Genomic DNA, 25,251 nt, shown 5'->3' with positions numbered 1-25,251 from the left:
AACTTCACTAATGGAAAACTGGCTGTGCTTCAAACTGTATACATGTGTTCTATGTAGAGCGAAGTCGGGACAAACCACAAGTATACAGTTTTTAACACAGCCACTGACTTTTAAAGCATTCCAAAAAACCTACTGTTCAATGGGTTAAAAGGTTGTGCAGGAACTAGACGGTTGTCATAGTCAGGTCATATTTGGTGGGTGACCTCTCTTGGGAATTAAGTGTTCTTGGAACTGAGACACACCTGAGTCTTCATTGTAATTTAAGCATGACCCCCAAACGCATTGTGTTATTTAGACAGACACTGCACCGGCCATTTTGAAAATTGGGATTTTATCTATTCATTCTGTTTTTCCTTTGGGAAAATGCATCCAGTTGGTGTGTGGAGATTATTTTCATTGAAACCCAGAGAAAGTTCCTTAGCAGCTAGTCTTCCTATAAGGCTTGCTACATACGTGGAGTGCATAACTTGTTTTAACAGCCACCTGGACCACACCAGATTTGCCAGCAAAGTTGTCCTGTTCACGATCGCTAGTTGTTTCCTGTTTGCGACTGGGTGCATCAGTGCAGACAAAACCAATGGCCGAGAGAAAACTGCTCTTGATCATGACTGAAATCTGTGTTCTGTGAAGTAAAGGATCAAACTGAAAGGTAAAGCATTTGCATGGACCAAGGCTATCTGTGTGCTTGTTCTCTAGGAATGCAGCAAGCCTCCATGAACCTAACCGAGTCCCTGCATGAGGTGTATGAAGCCGACTGGTACGGAAAAGATGACGTCTTGACCATTGGGAAGGTAAATGCTTTTTCCTTGGTTTCTTTCTTTATTTCACTTGTCCACAAGTATAGACGCATAACCCCAATGTCACCCAAATATATTAGTGGGGAATCTCACTGATAAATTAGTTTTGTTTCACAGTTATCAATAAGGAAAATGTGTAACATTTTTCTGTTCTGTTGTATTGTATTGCACAGTAAAATACCCAGTGTTAATTTAACTCTGTTAGAGTTAAAGTCTAACAGAGTACGTATGAGTCCAATAGGGAATCATGTGTACTCTTTAACATTGAACATTGTACTATGTGTAGTTCTGCTATGTTTAGTAATTGTGATGTTTGACAGTATTGTAAATATTGGATCAGTAAATGCTTTTGCTGGAAACGGTTAACATTTGCCAGTTCTTGAAAGTATCTGTGCTTTTGTGTTTCTTTTTATCTTAACCAGACTGAGATTGCATCTTAGTAATGCAAATTAGACAAACCTCCTAGGAAGACACAGAATTAAAAAATTCTAAATGGAAAAAAAATTTATGTGGTAGTCAATGGGTCCTTGAGCCAAATTAGTTTTTTTGCGAAGAGGGGAATCTATTAATGTCTTCAAGTCCCCTCATTGAACTGGGCATGAGCTATGCTCATTTAAAGATATGATCATATGATCATATTTTTTGTTGATTAACTGGTATAGTGACATCAAGTGGCCAATCAGTGCAGAAATCTAATTCGCCATTTGGAACATACCTATAACAATGTGCCAAGTTTTTCAAAAACTGACTGTGCTTTGCCAGAACTGGAAAAACGGATGTAAAATACAATAGTGTGCCTACGCCTCTGCAGTGGCACAGTAACAGGTTGCCATTTTTGGACACCAGAATGCAGAATTCGCCCACAGGATACAATCCATTTTCTGAAAGAATTATTGGCGCTCGACAGCATCCTCATGTTTCATATGTTTTCACGTCGGTCTTGAAACCCCGTAAAAGCAGTAAATAGCAGCTTTTTCTGGAAATGGATTTCCACTCAGCGATGGTAAGCTGAATGGTCTCTAAGAGCTCCTTCTGTAGAATGGACCACTTTTCTTAGGTTTGAGTCAGAGGGAGATGCTATGACTTTTGTTGACAATACATTATGGTCCTAGATTAGCCCTTAAACGTGAGTGCGCTGTATCGATCCTGCTTTGCAGCGGCATCCGTACGGGGCAGCCTGTTTGTGCCATCTGCAGCTCAGAAGAGTTTTTGGGAGGCTTCCAATCATTATTAAGTGTAGGAAATTGCAGGGCCAAGCTTAGCGTGCATTTAACAAAACTCTCAGAATGTTCCAGAAGAGGAACTCATTTCTAAAGTGACGACCTCAAAGGCCAGCGCACGCTGGGCAGGGGTTTTTTGACTGTGCGTTACGTCTGCGTAAATCATCTTTGAGGAGAGGATCTACTCCCCTCGCTCTGTAGTTGCGGCAGTTGGCTCCCTCTGCGTATCCACCGCGTGGCGCAGTAGTCAGAGTCAAAAAGCATGACCCTGCAGAATGTGGCCTTGGACTGTACCGTGCTCCAGACAGCCTGGCCGTTCCCGAAAGAGGTCCACTGTCATTATGAAGGCCCCTTTCACGTGCAGTTGCACCGCCAGCCAGCTCGTGCTGAGGCAGCGTTTCGCTGAGGCAGCGTTTCGCTGCGGGAGCACCCCTCGGTGATTTACGATGCACCGCTGCATCATTTAGCCGCTCAGCCGGGGTTCCCCCAGAGGCTCGGTGTGGGAAAAGCCCGACGCTCTGGGCCACTGAACTGTACACAGTGAAGGACTTTGGCAAAGCACTGTTCTCCACGGTATGTCGCTTATTTAATTTCCCTCTCGATTCTATGCAGGTTTATATTTAAAGTTTGAAATTGTTTTTAAATATTCATGCAGTGGTATATATCCTCCTAAGGGTTTTTTGTTCCCTGTTTGGGGTCATGAGTCTCTGCTCTTAATTTCAAGAACCATACATTCTACTATGTTGAAACCTGCACTACAAGGGATTATATATATAATTCTAAAGTATCAATATAACAATCCAAAGAAGAATTTACCCCACCCACTGGTAATCAAGCAATGAGATTCTTAGCTGTTTTCAGCAATTGATGTGTAAATTATTTTGATTCATTATTATCTTATGAAATACCAATCACGAAAATATGCAACATTTGTACAGCTCTAAGAAGAAACATCCAGAATTTGTTGTTAAAATATAGAAGGTAGATTAAAGTCTGTCTGCGAAGCTGAAGATTACATATTATTGTATTCTTTGAGTTTATTTATATTGTTAATTTTTTACTGTTTGTGATTTTTCTGATATTATCTGTTTCATAAGTGTTCTTGTTTTCCCCTACTCCCACTCCCAAAAAAGCAAATGGTCATTAAAATGGGTCATTTAACTATTTTTAATCAATCATCTGCACATTAATAGAATTGTGATTTAGTAAGAAGTTTTCCCTTTGCAGCACTGAGTCACCCATTCTCAGGACCCCAGGTGTGTGCTCCTGCTTATTCCTATAAATAACACGGAATGGAAAATTCTAGAACTAAACAGGAGTCCTTCTGTCTGTAAAATAGAACTCATTTTTCTCATCCTGTCAAGGTTAGCTTGGGTAGTGACTCAGATTGTTTCTCAAAATATAAATATGCGACGCAGAATTGACTTGGTATTCATGAAATAAAGTTTGTCAGCTGTTGATATAGCCTCTAAAAAGATTTTCTCTCTACAGAATTGTGATGCGCTGTGGGAAGACTTCCATCAGAGGCTGGTGGACTCGTCACTTATCACCTTGGATACCTATCTTGGGCAATTCCCCGACATTAAAGTATGAAGCCATTTGTCAGTCTTATTTGGCCTTGCAGTCAAAAACCACATACAAATATACTCCTTGCATGTCTGTCACAAGAGTGAATTACCCATTCAGCCTCTGTGTTAGCATAAATACATGAGGTCTGGAGCCTGAAATTGAAGAATAGACTAGACTAGTCCTAGACATGTATAGAATTAATTAGGAATTAGAATATTACCAGTATAAATATTAGTACTTTTAAAGTACCTTTAATTATGGTACAGTTGTTTAAATAGCCTTAACACTGGTTGGAATGAAAGACATTCTGGGAAATCTCAAATGGGAACGTCTCACTTTTGCTGTTTTATCTAACAAGGTAGTTTTTCCTCATTGAAAAGCAATATTTCAGCTATTTGTGATAATATTCTCTGTCCTTTGAAAAAAAGAAATCTCCCTTTGTTCTGCATTGCTGCCTGATGGTTTTTCATCATTTGCCTCCAGCTTCCTCAATCAATCATCCGGTGGGGAGACTCTTCCTTTTGCTGTTATGTTATGAGAGTGCGGTGCAGGCTGGGAGATTCGGAGGAGGCTGCATGCGCACAGAGCACGTCTCCTTACAGCATGTGTGCCCCTCCCCTTTGGGGTTAGAGGCTGTGTGGCCAATTTTAGCAATTCGGTAACGAGCCATTAAGAGATTGGCTTCTGAAGTGTAATGGAACATCCCATGTGCTGCGTGTGGGTTTGCGCACGTATGTTTCCTGCAGTGTTACTTACATAATTACTTATTGTAAACCGTACCTGATTCTGTTATAGTGTAGATACCCTTTAACTATTGTATTTAATTTAAACTGGTTTGATACAAGTTGAAGAAAGGGAGATCAGTGTTCCGATGTTTAATCTCAGAGGCAGATGTGTTTAATCATGTCCATTTCAAAGATGATGATATTCGCTGGGTGAATGCCATCTGGATATTTGTCATTGAATATGCTGGTCTGGTACTGCCTTGCTGACACATTTAGAGACTGTATAACTAGTCAAAGGGAAAAGGGATAGTGTCTCTCTTTTGAAATGTGTGAGAGAGAGTGCAGCAACTACTCACCAAAAATAGGGGCTAGACAAGAAAAACTTGTGACATTCTGTGTTAACCCTTTGTATGTTAGGCAAATAATTATTACCCTTATCCATGTACCTCTTAGACACAGTAAGATGCTCTTGATAGGTTTATTTCTGCAGTAAGACTACACTAAGACACTGGAATTTTCCATACTTCACTGACAAAAAAGACAGTTGTATTTCTACTGGATGAATAGTGTCGAAGGACCCTTTTGCATGAAATCTATTGGATTTCACTTTATAATACACGCATATCATTAAGACAGTAATTATATCTTCATCTTGTGCCTTGAGCTTAGGTAGCATTGCCATTGGTTGGTTTGGAGCCTTCATCCTTTTACGGCTACTATTTGTTACGGGCAAACAGAGGCTTCTTATTTGCAGCAGGCTGCTCTGGTCCTGTAATCTTTTGTACCAAGCGCAGACATCACCAACCCTCCCTGCCTGTGACTTTTCTAGAATACACAGAACTCCGCCTTATATTTTTCCACTCTGAAAGCACACTAGAAAAATGTGATTTTGAAGTAATTTGTATGAGTCCAGAGTACAAACAGGCGTTGCCTCTTATGTTCGTGATGACGGAGACTCAGGAACCGTACAGTACATTGCTATGGAAACAAGATGAATCCCTGTTGTTGATGAATCCTTTGTTGTATGCTGATGCATTGCTCTCAGAGGCTGCCTCCTAAACCTTTATTCATTGCTTGTGCTTCCACAGACTCGTATTGCAAAAAGAAGCCGGAAGCTAATTGACTATGACAGTGCGAGGCATCACTTAGAGACTTTGCAGGCCTCCAACATACGAAATGAGCGCAAAATCTCAAAGGTAAGCTCAGAAAAAGAGAGAGAAAAAAACGCCCAAGAGAAGGTTTGTATTGACGCACAATAAGAAGTAGTGATGAGAGAGTTTCATTAACCCGATAATGGATGAATGCAGCTGTCATCATTCCCTTGCTGAATTGTGCACTGCAGTCATAAGACTCCACTTGCCATATTAAAATGTGTCTGTTCAAACCAGTCAGTTATTGACAGAACATGGTTGCTCCACCTAATTTGGGATTTATGAAGCCTCACTCAGTCAAAAAGCAATGTGAAGATTCATTGGAGAAATTAATAAATATTTTACTTTTAAATATTGTATGTATGCACAATTTAAAAGGAACTGCTGGAATGATGCAATGTTACAGACTTTCATCTCATTGAGTATGTAGAGTAGATTGCTGCTCTTTCCAGAACATCATTCTTACTGATATGCGTCTTTTTCCTGCGACTTGGTTAACGTAATTACTGTATTCAGAAAAACCTTTCAAAGCACTTTTTGACAGCCAAATTATACACGTTTACAAGCTTTTTTTTAAAAAAAAAGAAAAATGTAGCATTCATGCATTATTCAAACAAAATCAAACACATTTCTTTGATCAAGGATTAATTCTGGATGATCTACAAGTATTCTTCAGTACTTTCCTTATCTAATTTTAAAAGGTCCAGGAACCTGGATTCAATTTGTTGTTATACTCCCCTGAAGTGACAATTGATTGTGTTAATATTTATTTCACTTTTTTTTCTCAATTTTAACCATTTGATTGTAATAAACACTATTAGATTATCCTGACCAGTTCAGCAGACAAGGGCAGGGCACGCATATATTCTCGCTCATTAATATTCATATCTGTAGGACACCTCATATGTAAACCATTCCTTGTTGCTAGAGTGAGTAGTTCAGTGCAGTAACATTAGAATGCCAGACAACACAAAAGTAAGCAACGTAAGTTGTAGAACTATACCATTGTATAGTTAAACCTGCAAATCATTATGTGTAAAAACATTGTAGCACTGAGCTACTGTACACTAACATTAGTCTAAACAGCAGTCTCAAACCCCTCGCATTACAGGATTTAATTCCACATATCTGAGCTTGAAAGCTATTTTATTATAACTAGCTAACTAACAGTAGGCCTACTTACTGATCGATCACACGTCTGTTCACACATCTGTTCATTAGCAGCAACAGTAGGGAGAGGTGAAGGGAGGGAAAGCACTGGACCATGCCTCAGTGCTTGCTTTTTTGCAAAGCCACATTGTTTGTGTATAGTTGGTGAAGTCCTCTTCACGAAAATGGGCACTACAAATATTAACTGTAGGGGATATTGCAATATTGCAGTGCCCATGGGCCTCCAGAAATGAAACCCTTTTCTTATGGTCTCTTTGTTTTTTTGAAAAGATAAAAAAACAGCTTATTGGTTTTCTTCATCCAGAGAAGGCACAATGCTTAGGAATTTCCAGAGGGCATTTCACCAGTCGTAGAGTTTTAGTGATGCACACTGTACCCAGCTAACCCCACCCACTGAAAGCCTGGTGTTTAGCCAAGGGGGAAAGCAATCCAGTCTTGGCACAGGCGTTTTCCCCCCTTTTTTTGTAAGAATCATTTAAAAATATTTCTGGGTCATTTGTGATTGCAAAATATTATTAAAACAACACATCAGTAAAGAATTCACTGATTTCAGTTTCCTGGGCCTTTAATATGAATTAGATTTTGCTGGAACTGCTATAGAACTGTTAGCATTGGCAGTATGGTCCTTACCCAGGTGAATATTCCTGTTGCGCATTTCAGTGTTTCGGTCAGGGGTTTTAAATAATGGGCCAACCATCTGTATTATTTTGGAAAGGTATGTCTTCATTGCTGTTAGATATAAATAAAACGTTATGGTTGAGCCCCTAACAATAGCCCATGGAGTGAAATGTACCGAAATGAAGTACAGACTACAAAGTTCACAAGAAAATAAAGAAAGAAATAAGCTAATAGCTTTTCAAATAAATAAATATCATAATATCAGAAACAGAAACATCATAAAATCATGGTTATATACTATTACATGGCAACATAAATTCATTATCTGTGTTTACCGAAGGTCAAAAACAAAATAAATGTTTTACATGTCTTAACCTGAACCTTAAAAAAGAAAATTTAATGGCTTCCAGGAAACCTTAAAGCGCTCAAGGTGGTTGCATCCTTGAGTGATGTCTTACACAGCCAATCTATACTCACAGGCTGAAGAGGAGTTCAACAAAGCGCAGAAAGTGTTTGAGGAGCTGAATGTCGACCTTCAAGAGGAGCTACCCTCTCTATGGGACAGGTAGGGAAACAAGCTGTCTCTACCTAATTTTAACTATGTACCCAGAATCTGTAAATGGACCCTCAGCAATTCTATACTGTTGAAGAAACACCAATTCACAAATAGATGACAATCACAGAATTGTTTTTTATATAAACAAGAATAGTGCTGTATAATAATTTTCTGCTGGAAAACCACTTGTCATGGTTGGCTAATTAGGTATTACCACAAAGAAATACATAGGACTCAAAGATTTGAAGACCTCACCAACAGACTTTGAGAGGAAAAAAAGAGACTGAAAATAAACAGAAAGCATGTACAATGCAGAATGATGGAAACTGTCCTTGTGAATTACACTCTGCTGCCCCCTACTGTCAGAACCCCGCAAGCATTTCCCTCTGGCTGGCAGAGTCTCTCCCGCAGAGGCAAATGCTTCAACTGAAACCCTAAATCACTGTAATGAGGCAGGTATTAGTACTGGGTGATTCTGCATTCAGACCTGCGTTACTCAGCCCTCTGTTATGCAGTAGTCATTTTATGTTCCGTCAGAAGTGGTTTCTGAAAAAAATATTTCCTCTCCAAAACTCAAGGGGTATTTAATATGATTTTGTTCAAACCATCTCTTGATTCTGATCTCATTTTTGCTTAGATTTTCAGGGAATATTCCATTTGATTATAATGCACGCTGGTCAGGGTACAAATAACGTTGGTACTATATGCCTGAAATGGCGCACGGTAGAGAAAACCACAACAATAACCGAAAAACATTTCACAGCGTACAATCTGTTATCAATAGATAGGTCCCGTTATGGAATTGGGACAACTTAGCGGCCCTTAATTGATGACGCACCCCACCATTTTGCAATTCTGCGTAGTCGAGATAAAAGGTGTCGTCCAGCGGGGCTCCCATTAATGAATTTCACTGGCTGGCACTACTGCGCCAGAGATAAGAGCCGTTCCCAGTGTGAATAATTCAACGGGCCCAGCGGTGTCCTGTGTTGCCCTGCCATTTCCCCTCCGACGCAGCGCGGGGAGCCTGTCTCCGGCAGCCTGTGCGCCGTGGCGATCTCGGCATTCCGTCCTCCTGTGCCGTCAGCCTCTCTCAGCCGGGAGGCGTCCCGAGCCGTCCGGTTAGTGCGCGTATGGCCATCGGCTGTCGCGCTTCGCTGTGCTCCTTGTGCTGCGCTGAATCAGGGATGCTCCTGCAGTCACTGGAGTACTGAGGAGCTCGGCACCCCGGGCGGTGACGGCAGCGTGAGACACCAGAGGGACGTCTCGGTGTCTGGTTTGGTTTTAATGTTGATGCGGTGGCAGGCCTGATCCCTGGCCCTCATTTAATTCTGCCCCGCCCCCTTGCCTTGCCTAAAATATAACGGCAGTCACGTCTCGTCTGTTGAGATGCACAATATCGTAACATAACATAGCACGAGAACAGGCCTCTCATTTTCCTACCAGTAAAGGGCATCTGGTGCCCACCATTTACCAAGAAACTAGATAGTATCCAGCACTGTATCACACCTGGTCTTGAAAAGCCACTGAGTTTCTGAGTTTCTGCTACATGACCTGACAAGCTATTGTATGCAAATTAGCTAATGAATATTTAAAAAGTGCAAATTTGCATATTAGTTAAACCCTTTTTTCTCAGTGGATTATGTCAAAGTTCATTTTTCTGTTTAAATGTAATGAATAACTCAATAGCTGGTAATTTAAAGAGGGGTTTTTCAATATGTTGTATTATTTCTGAATAATAATAAAAAAAACACATGCATATGCCAGAAAATTCAGATTTGTTTTTGCTTTTTTCCACATAAAATACCCCATAAAATAGACAGAAATGAGAAAATATATTTTAAAAATACTTCTGTAAATTATCAGCTATTTGGGTTAAGAAGCATCAGGTTTAATTTTGGCAGCTACAGTATAGTTATAAGTTGGAAAAATAATGTTTTTCATACAGGAAAAATGTTCTCTATAGAAAATGGCCATTAAAGTTTTTTCATTATAAAATCATGTGTGTGATGTTAATTCATTTATTTTCCATAAATACAATCTGAAATATATTACATGCACCTGTGGTGCCACCCCTTAAATGGTGAAGAGCAGGGTGCTGTTGCTGGCCTCCCAGTTGAGGGGTACATATTGTTTGACATCTCTGCCTGACCCTCCAGCTTCTTCTCAAACATAGAAGAGGCGTGCTCTTTTATCGTCATCCTTAACAGCAGGGCTATATTTACTGCCATGTATATTTTGGGGGATAATGTTCCAGAATACTGTAAACCATTTGGTTGTGGGTGGGTTGGGGGGGGGGGGTATTGGGGTATTTCTACACCTTTTTTTAAGGCAGATCAGGGCAACATGGGTCATGGTGTTCTCTGGTGTTGACTTTTTTTACAGCGTTTGAAGATTTATATTTTTCCTTGAATGTAGAGGTTTTAAATGTGGCATTATTGGGCCGCTTTGTACAAAGTCTTTTTAAAACATATTTTTCATCTCTGTTTTTGACTGCAGTCGGGTGGGCTTTTACGTGAACACCTTCAAAAATGTTACACACCTGGAGTCCAAGTTCCACAGAGAAATTGCACAGGTGAGTAATGGACCGGTCGCTGTTTCCTAAGAGGCTGATGCCTGGATGATGACACTAAATGCCTGCTGCCAGTATTCCAGTGAAGATTTTCTCTTTGTTCTTGCTGTGTATCTCAGCGTGCTACTAGGGTCAACCCAGGTCTCACAGAAATGTTAATGTTATGCAATTATAGTCACTATAGTTACCTGGGCCTTTTAGCATCTATGCATAGTGCATCTTGTTTTCAATATTTACTTCAGGCTTGTCAAAATTATTGGCTACAGCCCTTGCAACTGCAGCTAATTTTGTGCTTGGTTTATATATGGGTATATAGGGTTCCTAAGACCAATGTTTAACAGTCATACTGGACGGATATCTTCAAAATTTCTTGATTGCAGCTGTACTGACTTGAAGCAGGATACCAACGGGATTTAAATGTTCCCCCGGGCCACTGAGTCCCATTAACCTTCTGCCTCTATTTATATTCAGTTTCGCTCCTTTAAATACTGCATATCGATATTAGTCACGCATCACAGACAGGCAGACAAATCTTGTTTGTATTTCCTCAGCTCTCTCTATATAATTGTTTTCATTTGAAGGCACTCACTGTAAATTCCCTCCTGAGACTGAGCCAACTCCAGGAGGACTCCTTTGACACTTTTTTTTTTGCAGTGTATTAGTATTAGTTTCTGTGTTGACTGCCTCTGCTGATTTTATGTGTGTATGACATATATAGAGTTACATTCCTCATGTGCCTTGTTCATTAGAGTGTATAGCAGTCATGTGGACAGATTGTGTTTTAGGGCAATGCACAGCGCTAGGTCATCGCTGTACCAGCACGCCTATGTTAATGGAGCAAACTGAGTGTCATTAACCCTGCCATCTTATTTTCTCATCACAAACCTAATGCAGTCACTGTTTCTGAAGGTTTTTCACCTCAGTAACCTTTGGGGCAAACAGCACACATTAAGGGGATTGCTAGAGTCCAGAGAAATAATCTTGTTGCAATGTATATTACAGCCTGCTACCAAGAGGTTGATGGAGGCTCTATTTCAACCCAAGAGTCTAACAATCGTTGGTAACACTTTACAGTATGTTGCAGCTATACCTGTGTAAATTGTTGCTCATTTGGTAACAAGAAGTCATTACTGAGTAACTCCAACAACAAATACCTCTAACTGTTTTTTCATATTACCTGTGTTGAGTTACTGCATAATAACCTCTTGTTACCAAATTAGTTATAATTTAACTACACAGGTATAGCTGCAACTTAGTGTAAAGTGTTACCCGATCATTCCATTAATTACAGCAATCATTAATCATTCAATTAATCATTCAATCTTTCAACTCAGTTAATCATTCAATTACTACTTAATCAGGCACATGGACAGAATGACAGCTGAATGTTTATTTTCATTGAGACTTAAATAAGGAGTTGCAGGTTGTGTTTTTTGTTGTGGTTGTTGTTGTTTTTGTTGTTGTTGTTGCGCAACAGAAGAAAGCTATTGCACCAAACGTTAATGTCTTCCAGCAATGCCCTAAGCTCCATTACTGGGGTTAACATCGATCTCCATCTACACTCATATAATAGCCTGTAGCAAAATACCAAGTTCTCTCTGGTTCTGCCCGACTCTGTAGACAGTCTAATCTTCCCATGCAGATGCATCTCTCAGATGTTCTGTATACCTTATTTTCCTGCTCTGGCAGTGAGTTACAATGTTTACTACAGACGTCTTTGAAAAAAATGGCTGTCATTCTCAGTGATATAGCCTCTTATTGATCCACATTTTTAATAAGAATATCTGTAATATCTGTACCAACCTATGCCTCTGTTAAATCATAATTTAAAGCATGCTGTCTCTCACAGCTCCCTGTTCCTCTCATAATATCTGACAGTTTGTCCTGAGGTTTAAAGATGTGTTTTGAGATATGCCAAATAAATTATATCCATTGGCAGGCAATGTACCAGTAGGGTATTGTATTATTTCTTATCTGTCTTGATATTGTCTAAGTGTAATTTTATTGGTTTGCACTGATGAATACATCATTATTCATCATGCGAGTATACAGCCTGATATTTCCCAATACCGCATTACCCAAGAACCCCCTGCATGATCCAGTGTGGAGTGCAGTGGTATACAAGGATACGGAGCATACTGTTTGTGAAGTAGCTCCATTAGATTAGCTAAGTGGATTCGACGGTTTGCTTCGATGAAATGCAATTTCTGTAATTTCACCCGGAATTTTATTTTAAGCATTCTGTTTGCCACTCCAGTTGAACATCATTGATTGTTTTCTCGGTTGCCGTGGAGAAGTCAAATCACCGATGCTGTCAGTGTGCTGATTGGCCTATTGCACATTATTTATAGCTACGCTGTAGAGTTCCAGGCATGTCATCGGAGGACAGAAACTAAGCATGCAACAATGCTGCAATCACAGACACCACACCACTTTAGCTATATGCAGAAATTATATTACTCTGCACTATTCTAGTAAGAATGGCTTAAAATTATGTTATGTTAAAATTATGTATGTGTAAATTTAATATTTTATTATTGAATGTAAGATAAGAAGAAAACATCATTACAGCATTATGCCTTTAATATCCTATTTAGTGAGTTCAAAATGTGCTAATACTACTAATACTATTTCTAATAATAATAATAACAATAATAATAATAATTGTTTTCTGGTGGGTATGTTTTGTTTGGGTATGCTAATATACACAGGCCAGCAGACAAAAAAATCTAATCTACATTCAAATTTGCATTCTGCATTGATACATAAATTCTGAGAACATTTGTAATGTGAATATATAGAATATCAAGCTTCTAATAAATTGTCTGTGTTTCCCCAGTGCCCATGATACATTGGACCAATGTATCATTGGCGAGTTAATGGCCTACCATGCCTGAAAGATTTGCTCATCCTTAGTTGACTCGGGAGAGGCCAACACTGCACAGGATATGATGTGCCCCATGGGATTAATATTGCATGTCGCCCTGACTCTACAACTGCTGTTTACGGGTTCAGAGGGCTGAGGGCTAAGCTTTCCAAAATGGTGGACTTTTTGCCATTCTGATGACGAGCAACCTCTGCAATATCCCCCTCAACACCATGTATCACTCCTAGCATCTGCAATTTATGACGGAAGTACAGACTGTTCATAAAGTGCTGAGATACTTCACTTTTACTTTATGTCAGTCCCTGGTGCGCTGGTCTATGCCTCAGATTTTATATGGCAGTATACAGTGTTGTCTGTCTGAAATGGCATTTTTGTTGATGCAGGTCTCTAATGGCATATTGACACTTGCTATATCTCTGACACACACACACACCCACGCACACAATCACATGTGCAAACAAACACACACACCCACTGAACAGAGCCTGCAGCAAGAGCAGATGTCACCAAGATTTATGGATCGAACTTACATCATGACAATGGTCCTTTTCCATGCCTTCCAACTTGCATGCATTGTTATACAGTAGCAGGAACGTAGTTTGAGGTTAAAATACGCAGATATGATGTAATACAATTAATGCGATATAACATTCCATATTGGACAAACCATATTAACTGTGCTACTGCTGTTTGCTCAGGTCTTCCGATATCTATGGACCTGCTGAAGGCTGTGCATTCTTTCATAATGAAACATACTGTGTATGTTTAAATCTTTGTGTCGTAAACCTATGCAAGATTTCACAATTTTGTTATTTTGAACTAATGCCTTCGCCATTTCCGAAAGCTTTGCAATTCAACAGCTCTCTGCCAATGGGCCCAACAACCTCCTCGATGTTAGGCAATAACCATCAGTCCAAAACGGTCCTGCCCTCATGCAGTGTCTGTTAGTAGGGCCCACTGCCTTCAAACTGTTTCAGATCCGACTGCCATTCGAGTTCTCATCACTTCGCCACCCCGTGCTGTGCGGTTGGCTTGCAACTGTAGGTGAACAGAGAACTAGAACAGAAAGCAAAGGGCCTCGGTTCTTAATGAGAGCATCAATGTAACCACTACAGCCGGGCCTTTTCTCCGTCTCTCACAGTTTGAGCACTGCTGCACTCTCAATAATATCAGCAACAGCCATTCCCTGGCTTTTATATTGGGAAGCGAGGCTGGGGGGAGCTAAGTGATTTTGCGGTGCTGGCAGGCCTGCTTTTGTTTACTGCTGTGCTGCGATGGGCTCCACAAGGTGTCTGTGTACTCTTAAAAGTGACATAGTAGAGGAAACAGCTCAGCTTCTTTTTGCACAGAGAATGCTTTCTTTGGTGCCTCCAGGCATGTGCCATCTGCCCAAGCACCAGAATGCGCCTCTTACACGGAACGACACTTTTAGCATGTGCTTCGCGGTGACAACATGCGGGCTGACGCCGTCGTAACACATGCTCGTTAACACAGATATAAGCTTTCCCCCCACCCACACGGGTATGCACGCGTACTTTTACACAATAACATTTTTAGCATTTTAACATTTTTAGCAAAAATGCCGATGTACAATGGTGCGTAACCTGAAACGTGTAATCACAAGTGATGTGTGCTAGTTGCACTAGTCCTCCGTGATCTCACTGGAAAATTACTGAGATGTTCAGCATTCAGCTGCAATAGCCTCTTCTGCACCATACCCTAATCCAGGAACGGAATTTGTGTTCCCGGCCTTGATTATCATGCTGAATTTGCCTTAGCAGCAAGCGGAAACTGATTCAATTAGGTACAATTTCAGGTTGTCAGATGAGGTTTCTGTTTGCCACACAGCAACTGCAACTGCACAAAAAAATGCAATTCCAGTACAGTTATCGATTTGCATTGTCTGTTCCCAATAATTCTAATAAAAAGTCTGTCTGTTCTCAATAATTTCATTTGGCTCTTGAAAGAGCACTTCGCTTTTATTTCACCACATTTTGAAATGACACAGACTTCCTCTGTGTGGAAAACAAAAAAAAATGACACACTTGAATGGCTGTTGGATGTCTCATTTTGTTAAGGCCCCACACCAGTGGATTAGCCTCACAATTGGCGATTGCATTGGCCAGGGAATGGGAGGGTTCAGTCGAATAGGGTTTCGCGTATATCGCTATCTAGCGACCCCTGGTGGTCATTTGGGTGCCGGCAGATTGTAGTCAAAAGCTGCATATGAAAGGTCTTCCTCCGACTCCACTCTATGCTGAGCTCTATGCTTAGCTGTAGTCTGCAGTGTGAAAAGAAGCAAATGGCAACACCATGTATTTCAGAGGAGAATCATGGATGTCTACAGTCTCATGAATCAGCAGTGAGGTTCATGTACGCCGCTGCTGTTGTCAACAATTGGCCAGTCCAAATTGGGGTGGGAACTGGATAGGCTGAGCCCTGCACTGGGTGCCAAATAAAAAAATGAATTAATGATGCGAGCAAGCGAATGCCCGACGATATCACTTTGTAAAGTGTCCTGATAGGACCCGATAGTGTCAGAGTCACCAAATGGGAACCAACCATCTGGCGGAGTGGGCATTTACCCGCTTTCCCCAGCCTTTTTCTATTCTTTTCTGGGTGAAAATTAGTGAGTAGTACCTAAGTCTTATTACAGAAAATTATAATTAAAAATTATTGTCATTGTCTGATCAGTTCTGGTGGCAGCGCCTGCTTATTGATTTGGTGACACAGACCAATCAATCTCCAGCCATGCAACTTCTTTTCTCCAGCCATGCAACTTGTTTCTAGGTCCGTGAATTACTAGAAGCATCATAGAGAAGCCGATGTTTCTCCGTTTCATGTATTAGCTTCTCTTCGCCCATGTCCGTGATGTCTCTTGAGCATGAAAAAAATGCAGAAGTTCAAATGCAGTTCCACCAATAGCAAGACTTTGGTGGCGGGGCACACCAGTGAAATGTTGTTGAAATAGAGACAAAGTGAGCGATGAGACAGAACTGAACGACATCACACTGCATGTTCATTGTTGCATGCAACCTGTGAGGACAATAGAAAGTTATGTTTTCAATTTATTTATTTATTTATTTATTTTGTGTTGCTCATTCTTGCTCTGTTGCATTGTGTTATGTTAAGGTTCATTAATTGACATAAAAATCTTTGACAAGGATTTTAAAAAGAGCTTTATAGCACCAGAGGGCAGTTTTGGATACCTCATCTGACAATGTTATTGTCAAGATGGGATAGTAGATGGGGTCTTGTTAACATTAAGCTGAAATTGTATTTTTCATAGTGCCAGTTTAAGCAGAGGTGTTCTTTGGTAAGTCATTTTCACACTGTATGGAGCTGTAATCATTTTTAAATCTTTTAAAGCTCTTGCTTGAGCTCTGCCATGAATGATTGCATCTGAAAATGTTTTTAGGCCTCTGGCATTTCATGACATGCTTTTTTGTTTTCTTCTACGTTGGTTATTACTCTATATGGTTGTTGTATAATTGTTCTTTGTGTGATTCAGTTCAATGCATTCGGAAGACATAGCAAATATATTTCTAACTAGATAAAAGCCATGGATTCCTCGTACTTCATTCTCACATAAAATGTTACTAATGAGTATTGTTTATGTGCCTTTGTGACTTGATTTATTTTAAAAAATGTAAATTTTGTACAACAGCAAAGGTACACACTTTGTGATTAGTTATTGCTCTACAGCGGCGTGCTGAACAACAGGACCTTCATCCTTCACCCGGGCCAAATACGTCAGCAATAGGCACCATCTGCACTGCATGTTGTTAGTTGCATTACAGTCAATGAAGTGGTCCTGTGGAGTCGATGGAACAGAACATAGACATTTTACCGAAACTGTATACAATTGTGTAGTATGTTCTTTACTTGCGGAGGTACATATACTAATTGACTGTGCCAAGGTCCGTTAATAGATAATCCGGATCCCTACTGCGCAGTTTGGCTCTGGTGCAAATTTAGCAGGCTAAAAGGAGGTGGAATGACGTGGGTAAGAACCGAGTGCTTTCTTATTGCACTCTGCAATTAAGAAACGGGAGGGGAACGACTCACACTTCAAGTACTGAGTTTCCAGGAAGCAGACTGGATGCTGCTCTGTGTTTCCATGGTGATCGGTCTTTATGCTGGGTCATGTCTTAACCCGTGCCACAGTAGATCGTCAATACTGGACGTGTCTACTGTTTCATGCAGGATTTGCACAATGGTTGTGAAATATTCCTTGAAATACATGATCACTTTGAAACAGTTAGTCTTAGTTTCTTATGAATGCACATGTCAAGAGCTTGGTTCATCAAACCATTTGTTTTGTCACTACGGTCTTCTGTTTAATCTGTGTAACTTTTTTAATGCTATTCTATATTCCATGGGAAAAATAGTTATTCTATTCTATTCTGTTCTATTCTCTTTTAAAATCTTTACAATATGCTGGTACTAGTATTCTTTATAAGCAGCATTAGTCCAGTCTCCACTAAAAAAGAAAAACTTGGTTTGTCTTAAAATTATTATTTAAATCAACTCTTGCTCTCTCTGTTAAATAAAGAATATTAAATAATATTAGCTAATGGAATATACCAGATTGAATAACTTATTTCCCTTCTGAAATTGAAAATTTATACTTGAAAATACATTTTCTTCCATAGTAACATTCAGTGATGAAGTTGACCATAGAACTATAGGAAACATAATGAAATTACAGACATGTACAGATTAATCTGCAGTACTGTTTTGATAAATTCCACAAGAAGAGAAAGAAATTTATTGAATACTTGCCTTTTTAAACAGTTGTTTGACTTTTATCCTTGTGTATTAAAAGCAGGCTTCCCAAAATTTCCAGTGTCATACTTTGGGCAATATAAGAAATGACTCAGCCTTAGGTGTCTTCATTATCTTTTCAAATCGTGTGTATTGATTCACCTGTCTATGAAATATGCTTTAGTTAGCATTAGCAGCATGACCTGTCCCTAATACTGATGGTGTGCATAATCAGCACAGGCACTTATATCATATGATTCTCATCCTCGATGGTGTATCCTTTGATTGTCAAATGCCACCTGTTATGTTACAGACTCACTGGAGTTGGAATTGGTTTTGAGCCAGATAACAGATAATCACATAATGTGCGGTTTACTGCAGGGGTCAATCAGCTTCCAATTAAGGCCTTGAGAACAGGCTGTGTGTATTCTTCAGCTAATCAGTGACTTAATGAACCACCGGTGCCAAGAACACCCCTAAAACCAGACCGGAGTTTGGCACCTGTGGTTTAGTGCATCTGCTTGGCATGTTTCATTGTAAACAAAAGCAATATTGGCCTTGGGAAATTGACCTCAGTCACATGCATGCCCTTTAGCTAATGCTGTGCTTTCTGTCTCCTCTGTGTCCTGGCTGCTGTAGCTCTGTCACAAGCTGTACGAGGTGATGACCAGCCTGGGGGAGCAGCATGCGGATAAGGCCTTCACCATCCAGGGAGCTCCCAGGTAGGGGTTGCCAGGAAAGGGGTCCTGTGGCAGGGAGGCCCCTGGTTCTCACTGCCTGCTGACCTGGGATCAGTTCCCATGTCAAAAACCCATCCGCTTATCGTCTGACTTTGTAATGAGGTAGATCCGAATGACATTAGGCCCAATGAGGAGACCTCATCACTATCAGGGCTGTGAGGCTGTTTGGATGTAATCCCAACCCTGTTGTATGCTCACCTTACCAAAGGTGATGTGTATACCATCCTCATTACCGTTTATCTATTTACCCATCTGTCTACCTATCTACAGGTAGGTCCGTCTACCTGCTTTATATTAATGTAGAAAATAATGGACTAAATAGTGCTTCTAAAAGTCTCAGGGGGCTGTTATGGTTGAGGTTTATTTATTGGCAGTGCAAATATAGCATTATTATACTCAAATTGAGAGTAGAGTATCATCGCAGACAGTAGATGCAGCCAGTTAGATGTTCTGTTTTCTAAATAATGTCACCACCAGCAGAATTTGCTTGTAGTATTAGTCATTCACACTGTGTTCTTTATCCGACTTTGACTGACGTTTGGCAAAGCCAAAATATTTTCTTCTGGAGATTTTTTTCCAAGGTCAGAAATAATTTTCTGTCTGAGTCTTCTTGTATTTCATTTTTGATGATTGAGTGCAAGTAGCTTTTCGTTATTTATATAGCTCTCTGTCTTATGCAACAACCAGCTACAGCTGACTCATTACCTAGGGTCAGACTCTTATCTTGCTGTTCACTCTGTTTGACTGGCCACATAGGCAAGAGGGATAAATCCAAATGAGCTTATTTCTTAGACTACTTTCAGTAGAGTAATTAGCAGTTAATAGTCTCTTAATTAGTTTTGTGTACATGGCCACTTAGAATAGTGTATGAATTTCTTTCATTAGAAGATGCTGTGATGTAATTAACTGGCACATCAAAACCAACTAAGGGAGCACCTTCCAAATGCTTATTGATGGCCGGAGTGGTATTCTATTTTTCTTTATTGATGCCATTGAATTTCACATAAAAAGCAACATTTATTCATAATCGATTAAATATTTATCATTTTAAAGACTGGAATAACTATGAATTGCGTGCTTTTTTTGGTCATCATTTAATGCAAAAGATGGAAAAATTTTGAATGTTCAATTTTGGGTAAAAGTTGCTGATAGTTCTGTTTGTATACTTACTGTAAGTTCATATCATGTTAAATGAAAGACAAACTACTTTTATCAAAGATTTGTTCTGATGTAACCAATGAGGATATTTCCAGCATGATCAGCATGTCTTCACAGTGGCAGTGTGTTGATCAGCGCGTTTACGGGATCAGCTGAGCAGCGGTCTGACCGTTACTCCTCTTCCATCAATCCTGCAGCGACTCGGGCCCCCTCCGGCTGGCCAGAACGCCCTCGCCCCCCGAGGACGAGTCGCCGCCCGCCAGCCCGGTCACCGCCAGCCCCAACCACATGCTCGCGCCCGTCTCGCCTGGCCCGCCCCGACCCAAGTCGCCCTCACAGGTACGACAACAGACGAATGAAAGCATCCCTCCATGTAGGCACAGCAACAGTAAGGCCAAGATAACAACCTCCTGGGCCCAACATTTTACCTCATGATCATAAAAAACGAAAACTTATATTTGCACATTTAAACCTCTTGATTTTATTGTAGGTGTAGTGGTAGTGGTACTAGTAGTAATGTGAGTAGTATGAGTGCTAGTAGTGATAGTAGTACTATTAGTTGTAGCTCTAGTAGTACGAGTAGTAGTACTCTTAGTAGTACTAGTAGTAGTAATAATCATCATCATCATCATTCTAATGTACAATCTAGCCCATCCACCGTATTGATGAGCAGAGACAGATCCCCCGTTAATAGTTCTGGTGGTGTAGAGGTGTGACGTCTGTGGCTGCTGCTGCTGATGATGATGAAGCGATGTTGCTATGGCCACGTTGACGTGACCCTCCCTGCTCGCGTATAGCTCAGGAAGGGTCCACCGGTGCCGCCCCCGCCGAAGGTCACGCCCACCAAGGAGCTGCACCAGGAGCAGATCGTCAGCTTGTTTGACGATAACTTTGTCCCAGAGATCAGCATCACCACGCCTTCACAGGTAAGTCCTGCCTCCGGAGAGTCCTGATAACTATTCCTCTATTCCAACTAGTGTGCTCAGGGTCTTGCCTCAAAAAAACAACACATGGCTACAACATACTTAAACAAGCCTACAGTTCCTTAAAAGAAACAATATTAATACTACTACTACTACTATTATATATTATTAAAACATTAAATACTAGCAATAATCTTTTGAAAAAAATCTTTTAAACATTAATAGCCTATCAATATTGAACAGCAGGACAGTTCTGAGAGCATGCTGTCTTATACTGTACAAACACAACGTACAAATACTTGAACATTCAAAAGTGCAATGTTTGCAGTTGTGTTCTTGAAAACTTAAAGTTTAAATGTTTTAAATGGAATCTAAATAAAATATAGGTGATTTTAAATGAAATGTATAGAACTGTAAACTTGCTGGCCTACTAGCCTAACCTATAAAAATGAATGGTGTTGATGCTACAAACTGCTGGTGCTCCTCGTCTAGCATAAGCGACACATTGCTTCATCAACATTTTGAGGCCCCCCTTTTTCCGTTCGGAATAAAACCAAAATGTGCTGTACATGTCAAGCATTTTTTAAACTCCCTCATTTAAAAATTATGTTAACACCGTGCATTATTTAAGATAAACAAGGCCTAATAAACAATAAGAGTTTCAGAACTGGAGGCCAGGGAGAAGCCGGCTGGTGACACCATGTGTTTCGGAGGAGAACTGCGGATGTGTGCACTCACTGGAATCAGCAGTGGTTTGCGCATGAACACGGCTGTGGTTACAAATAGTTGGACATACAAAATTTTGGAGGGAATTTGACATGTTCGGCCCCATGTTGGGTGCCAATATACTGAAATCAGTGTGTCTGTCTGTAGGTCAGTTTTAGCTACACTAATTAGGGTGATGATAAATGAGATCATGTTCATATGTTTTGTGCCTTTTTGTTTTAAGGTCATAAATGAAATGTAAGGTTGCTATATTCCTGATAACCTCAAACTGTGCAAATCACCATATAACATAAATACACCAATAGATTCTCTGAGAAACAAACAAGCATGCACTGATTATTGCATAATAGATGATTACATGGATAACCCATGGGCAAAGACGCTAAAGTGGAATATTGCCCAGAGTAGTACTGTCCTGGAAGATAAACATTGATTGGGGAATTTGATTATTATTATGTTTACTGCATTATCAGGATCACAATAAGCAAAAATCAGCAGCCACTTCAAAATAATTACGTGGTCAAACAATTATAGTTAGTACGAGGTGGTTTAAACTCAGTTTAACACAGCTGCAATTTTTGCCGGATGGATTCCATTGTACCATGGAATTAATTTTGGACAGAATGTCCCTTTAATAAATGGCACACGTATGTCAGAAAAAACACCCAGCCAAGAAAAAGAGGGTTGTGTCAGTGTTGTGATTTTCAATTTTGGGAATCCTTCAGAGCATTTCTATATTGCTCTTGAAAGAAATTAGTGCTTAAGTGCTCTGGGAACAACAAACTCCACAGCCAAATAAGTAAAGAAAAGTGCTTTTACAGGAGTGAAAGAGACAGAAGAGGAAACCTGTCTTTGGCCCCTGCAAATAAATGTGTGGCAGTGTTGGGTTCATGGTTTAAAAGGGCAAGTGAAGCCCTCATTAAAATGTGACTTGAAAGTGCTAAAACCTGGATTTGGTCTCTTTGCATCACATGAGAAAATGAGGCCACATTCTAATTAACTGAGCCACCATGTCTCATTTGTCTGGGGATGGAAGCTTGTAACCTTTTCATTCATTTTTTTCCAATACAGTACAGTTACGGGTTCCCAGACTTGTTGGCTCTGGGCCTATAGAGTGTGACTTCCCTGTTACATGGAAACCTGGGGTTTTAGAACTTATGCATGAATAGTAATCACCATCAGCCTCTCTCAGTAGTTGACTGAGTGATAGATTTGCAATGTACAAGTGTTCTGCCCAACTAGATGTTCCACTTAATGGTAGGTATACACCAGGCCACTGTAGCTAACAGAAATCAGGGCATTGGTGTATCCAGATTCAGACCGGTCCCCTATCAAAGACATTCCACAAACCTGGCTGCAGTTGCCCAGTTAAAATTCTAGCAGCCACTTCCTAGGATAATGCCAGCAGCACTTTTTCTAATTTCAACCTTAATTTAGAGAACTATATGTGAGGGTCAAAAATACATTAAAAAATGTGTATTCTATTCATATAGTTTCATTTTCCCTTTAAGAACTGCCTTCATTTTCTATTTGTTACACTCAAGTATGTCACATTTTTGGGAAAACTCCATTACAACTGGTACCATTCGTGAGCTTGCTATAGAAATTGGACCACTTTATTACTATTTGATTCAGTTATCTGAATCAGTTTAGCATCCGGTTTTACTCCCATTCACCAGTACTTAGCGGTGTGTCTCCGCCCTGACCGGTCTTCTGTGTTTCCCAGCACCGCCTGTCCTACCCCCGTGACGAGGCTTTGGGAGCAGTGGGAGGGCTAGTGCGCAAATAATGGACGACGTGTTACACAGGAATCGCAATTAGTCTGAAATATCAAAGAGCCGCCGCTTCGCTCTGGGGAAATCACTCCTCGTTCCAGTCTCGCATCCGCTCTAATGAAAAGTATTAATCACCGGATGGTCGCACCTGTTTGTGACGCGAGTAATTGTGTCTAGTCGGCCCAACAGCCCAGAAGGATTATGCCTCTCCCTCAAACCCTAATATTTGTTTTAATGGCATGAGGCGTCACCATGTACACGATTTAGCCCTTCATAATAGCCCCAAATTCTGGTTTGAGATTTCAGTCATTATGCCATTGAAATCTGATGCAGTAACTGTAACAATTAGGCTTGTTTATATTTCATTTATACATTCGTAAGAAAAGACTTGTGCACTAGCTTGATGCTCCAAAAAATAATTGCATTTATTTAGTCATAAAAACGGTTAAAGTTTCATCAGTCGATGTGGTCTAAACGTTAATCGTTATTATGGCTGAATAAATACAATTATTTATTGAAGCATCAAGCTGGTGTGTCTTTTCTTTTCCTGATTTACATGTTCCTGTGATCCAGCACCTTGCAGTAGTTTTTAGTGTGCATTTTTTTCCTAACACACATTTATATATGCATAACTTTACATTTATCTGCAGCCATGGCTATACACAATTTTTGAGTTTGAGATAAAACTTCTAGAATGAAAGGTGTCATGAAGAACACCACAAGAAAGGAAGCACTGTTAGTCATACTAAACCGTGGGAGCGATTAATTAATCACAGTTGTTTTTGCTGGGTCCTTATGAGTGCACAAGGGCTATTAATGCCTACTCTTTATAAGGAATTAACGGCTTCCATTTATAAGTTTAGGTCCATGTCGATGCTTCTCTGCAATAATGCAGCTAAAATAAAAAGCTTTTGTCTTATTTTTCCTCTGCATGCTGTCTGCATTCTAATACAAGCACTTGAGTGAAATTTGATTCTCAATGGCGTTTGAGCACCTTGCAACATGCACACTTAATTTGGTCGTAAATTAGGAGACTAAATGTTACACCAGGCTTTCTATGTGCTCTGTCTATCTGGGTGTGGAAACTATTGATTCAAGAGACATCTCTAAGCCTTCTGCTGATGGTAATGTGAAAAGCAACTCCCCTTTTTTCACTAAGACCATAGATAACACAATAAGTGAATCGCTGTTTGATACTATGGGAATTTTTTAATAAACATGTCAAAACTGTCAACATCTTGCCACAGATATGGTGGATATCAGTAACTTGTTCACGACATGTCAAACTTAAATTAATTTAGCAGCGTTGTCAACCCTGCTCCGTGGCAACCTTGTTAGATCATGAATAATTTTACATTTATGGACACAAGCACTTTACATTTCTGGTGTCAACAAAAAGTCAGCATCTTCTATAAATGCTGTGTTTTCACATAAGTGGTAATATTTTCTGGAACCAATGTGTTTCTGGCTTTTTCCATAGAGATCTGCTGTTGGGATATCTGCTTTGACACCATCAGTACAACTGCCATTGGTTTAGAACCGTAGATTTAAGCCCTGTGTTCTATACATTGATCTATGCGCGTGATTAAGTCTGCAGCCCACACTGGACAGTTTTTTTGTGGTATAAGTTGGCCAAAAGCCATAAGCTTATCTCATATGTACAAGTTATCTTCTTTTACCGCAAAAAAAAAAACAAAACAAAAAATGTTTTCACCTTTCTGGGCTTCCATACAGACCAGACACTTTTAGGTTAATTTTTTCACTTTATGTTTTTTCACTGACAGGTACTTAAAAGCTTGCAAATCAGGCCAAGCATTAAGTTGGCAGGACCAGCATCATCCTCTGATTTGGTGGCTCACCCACTGCTGTGCATGTCTCGTGCACTAAATCTTCACGCCTT

The 25,251-nt window shown here is 40.1% G+C and overlaps 1 protein-coding gene across 6 annotated transcripts in view; it reads left to right on the top strand.

Moving 5' to 3' along the window:
• amph (amphiphysin) overlaps nt 1-25,251 on the top strand; it is a 90,441-nt gene that overhangs the window by 38,032 nt on the left and 27,158 nt on the right. For all 6 annotated transcript variants that reach the window (XM_064330808.1, XM_064330807.1, XM_064330805.1 and 3 more), the window contains exons 4-11: nt 697-791; nt 3,509-3,604; nt 5,400-5,507; nt 7,730-7,815; nt 10,303-10,378; nt 18,669-18,751; nt 20,125-20,266; nt 20,725-20,853. In XM_064330808.1, the coding sequence (XP_064186878.1) occupies nt 697-791; nt 3,509-3,604; nt 5,400-5,507; nt 7,730-7,815; nt 10,303-10,378; nt 18,669-18,751; nt 20,125-20,266; nt 20,725-20,853 (815 nt within the window). The remainder of the gene's footprint in view (nt 1-696; nt 792-3,508; nt 3,605-5,399; nt 5,508-7,729; nt 7,816-10,302; nt 10,379-18,668; nt 18,752-20,124; nt 20,267-20,724; nt 20,854-25,251) is intronic.

This window comes from Anguilla rostrata, chromosome 4, assembly GCF_018555375.3.
Source record: "Anguilla rostrata isolate EN2019 chromosome 4, ASM1855537v3, whole genome shotgun sequence".
Classification (NCBI taxonomy): Eukaryota; Metazoa; Chordata; class Actinopteri; order Anguilliformes; family Anguillidae; genus Anguilla; species Anguilla rostrata.
This window is presented reverse-complemented; position numbering and strand designations above follow the sequence as displayed.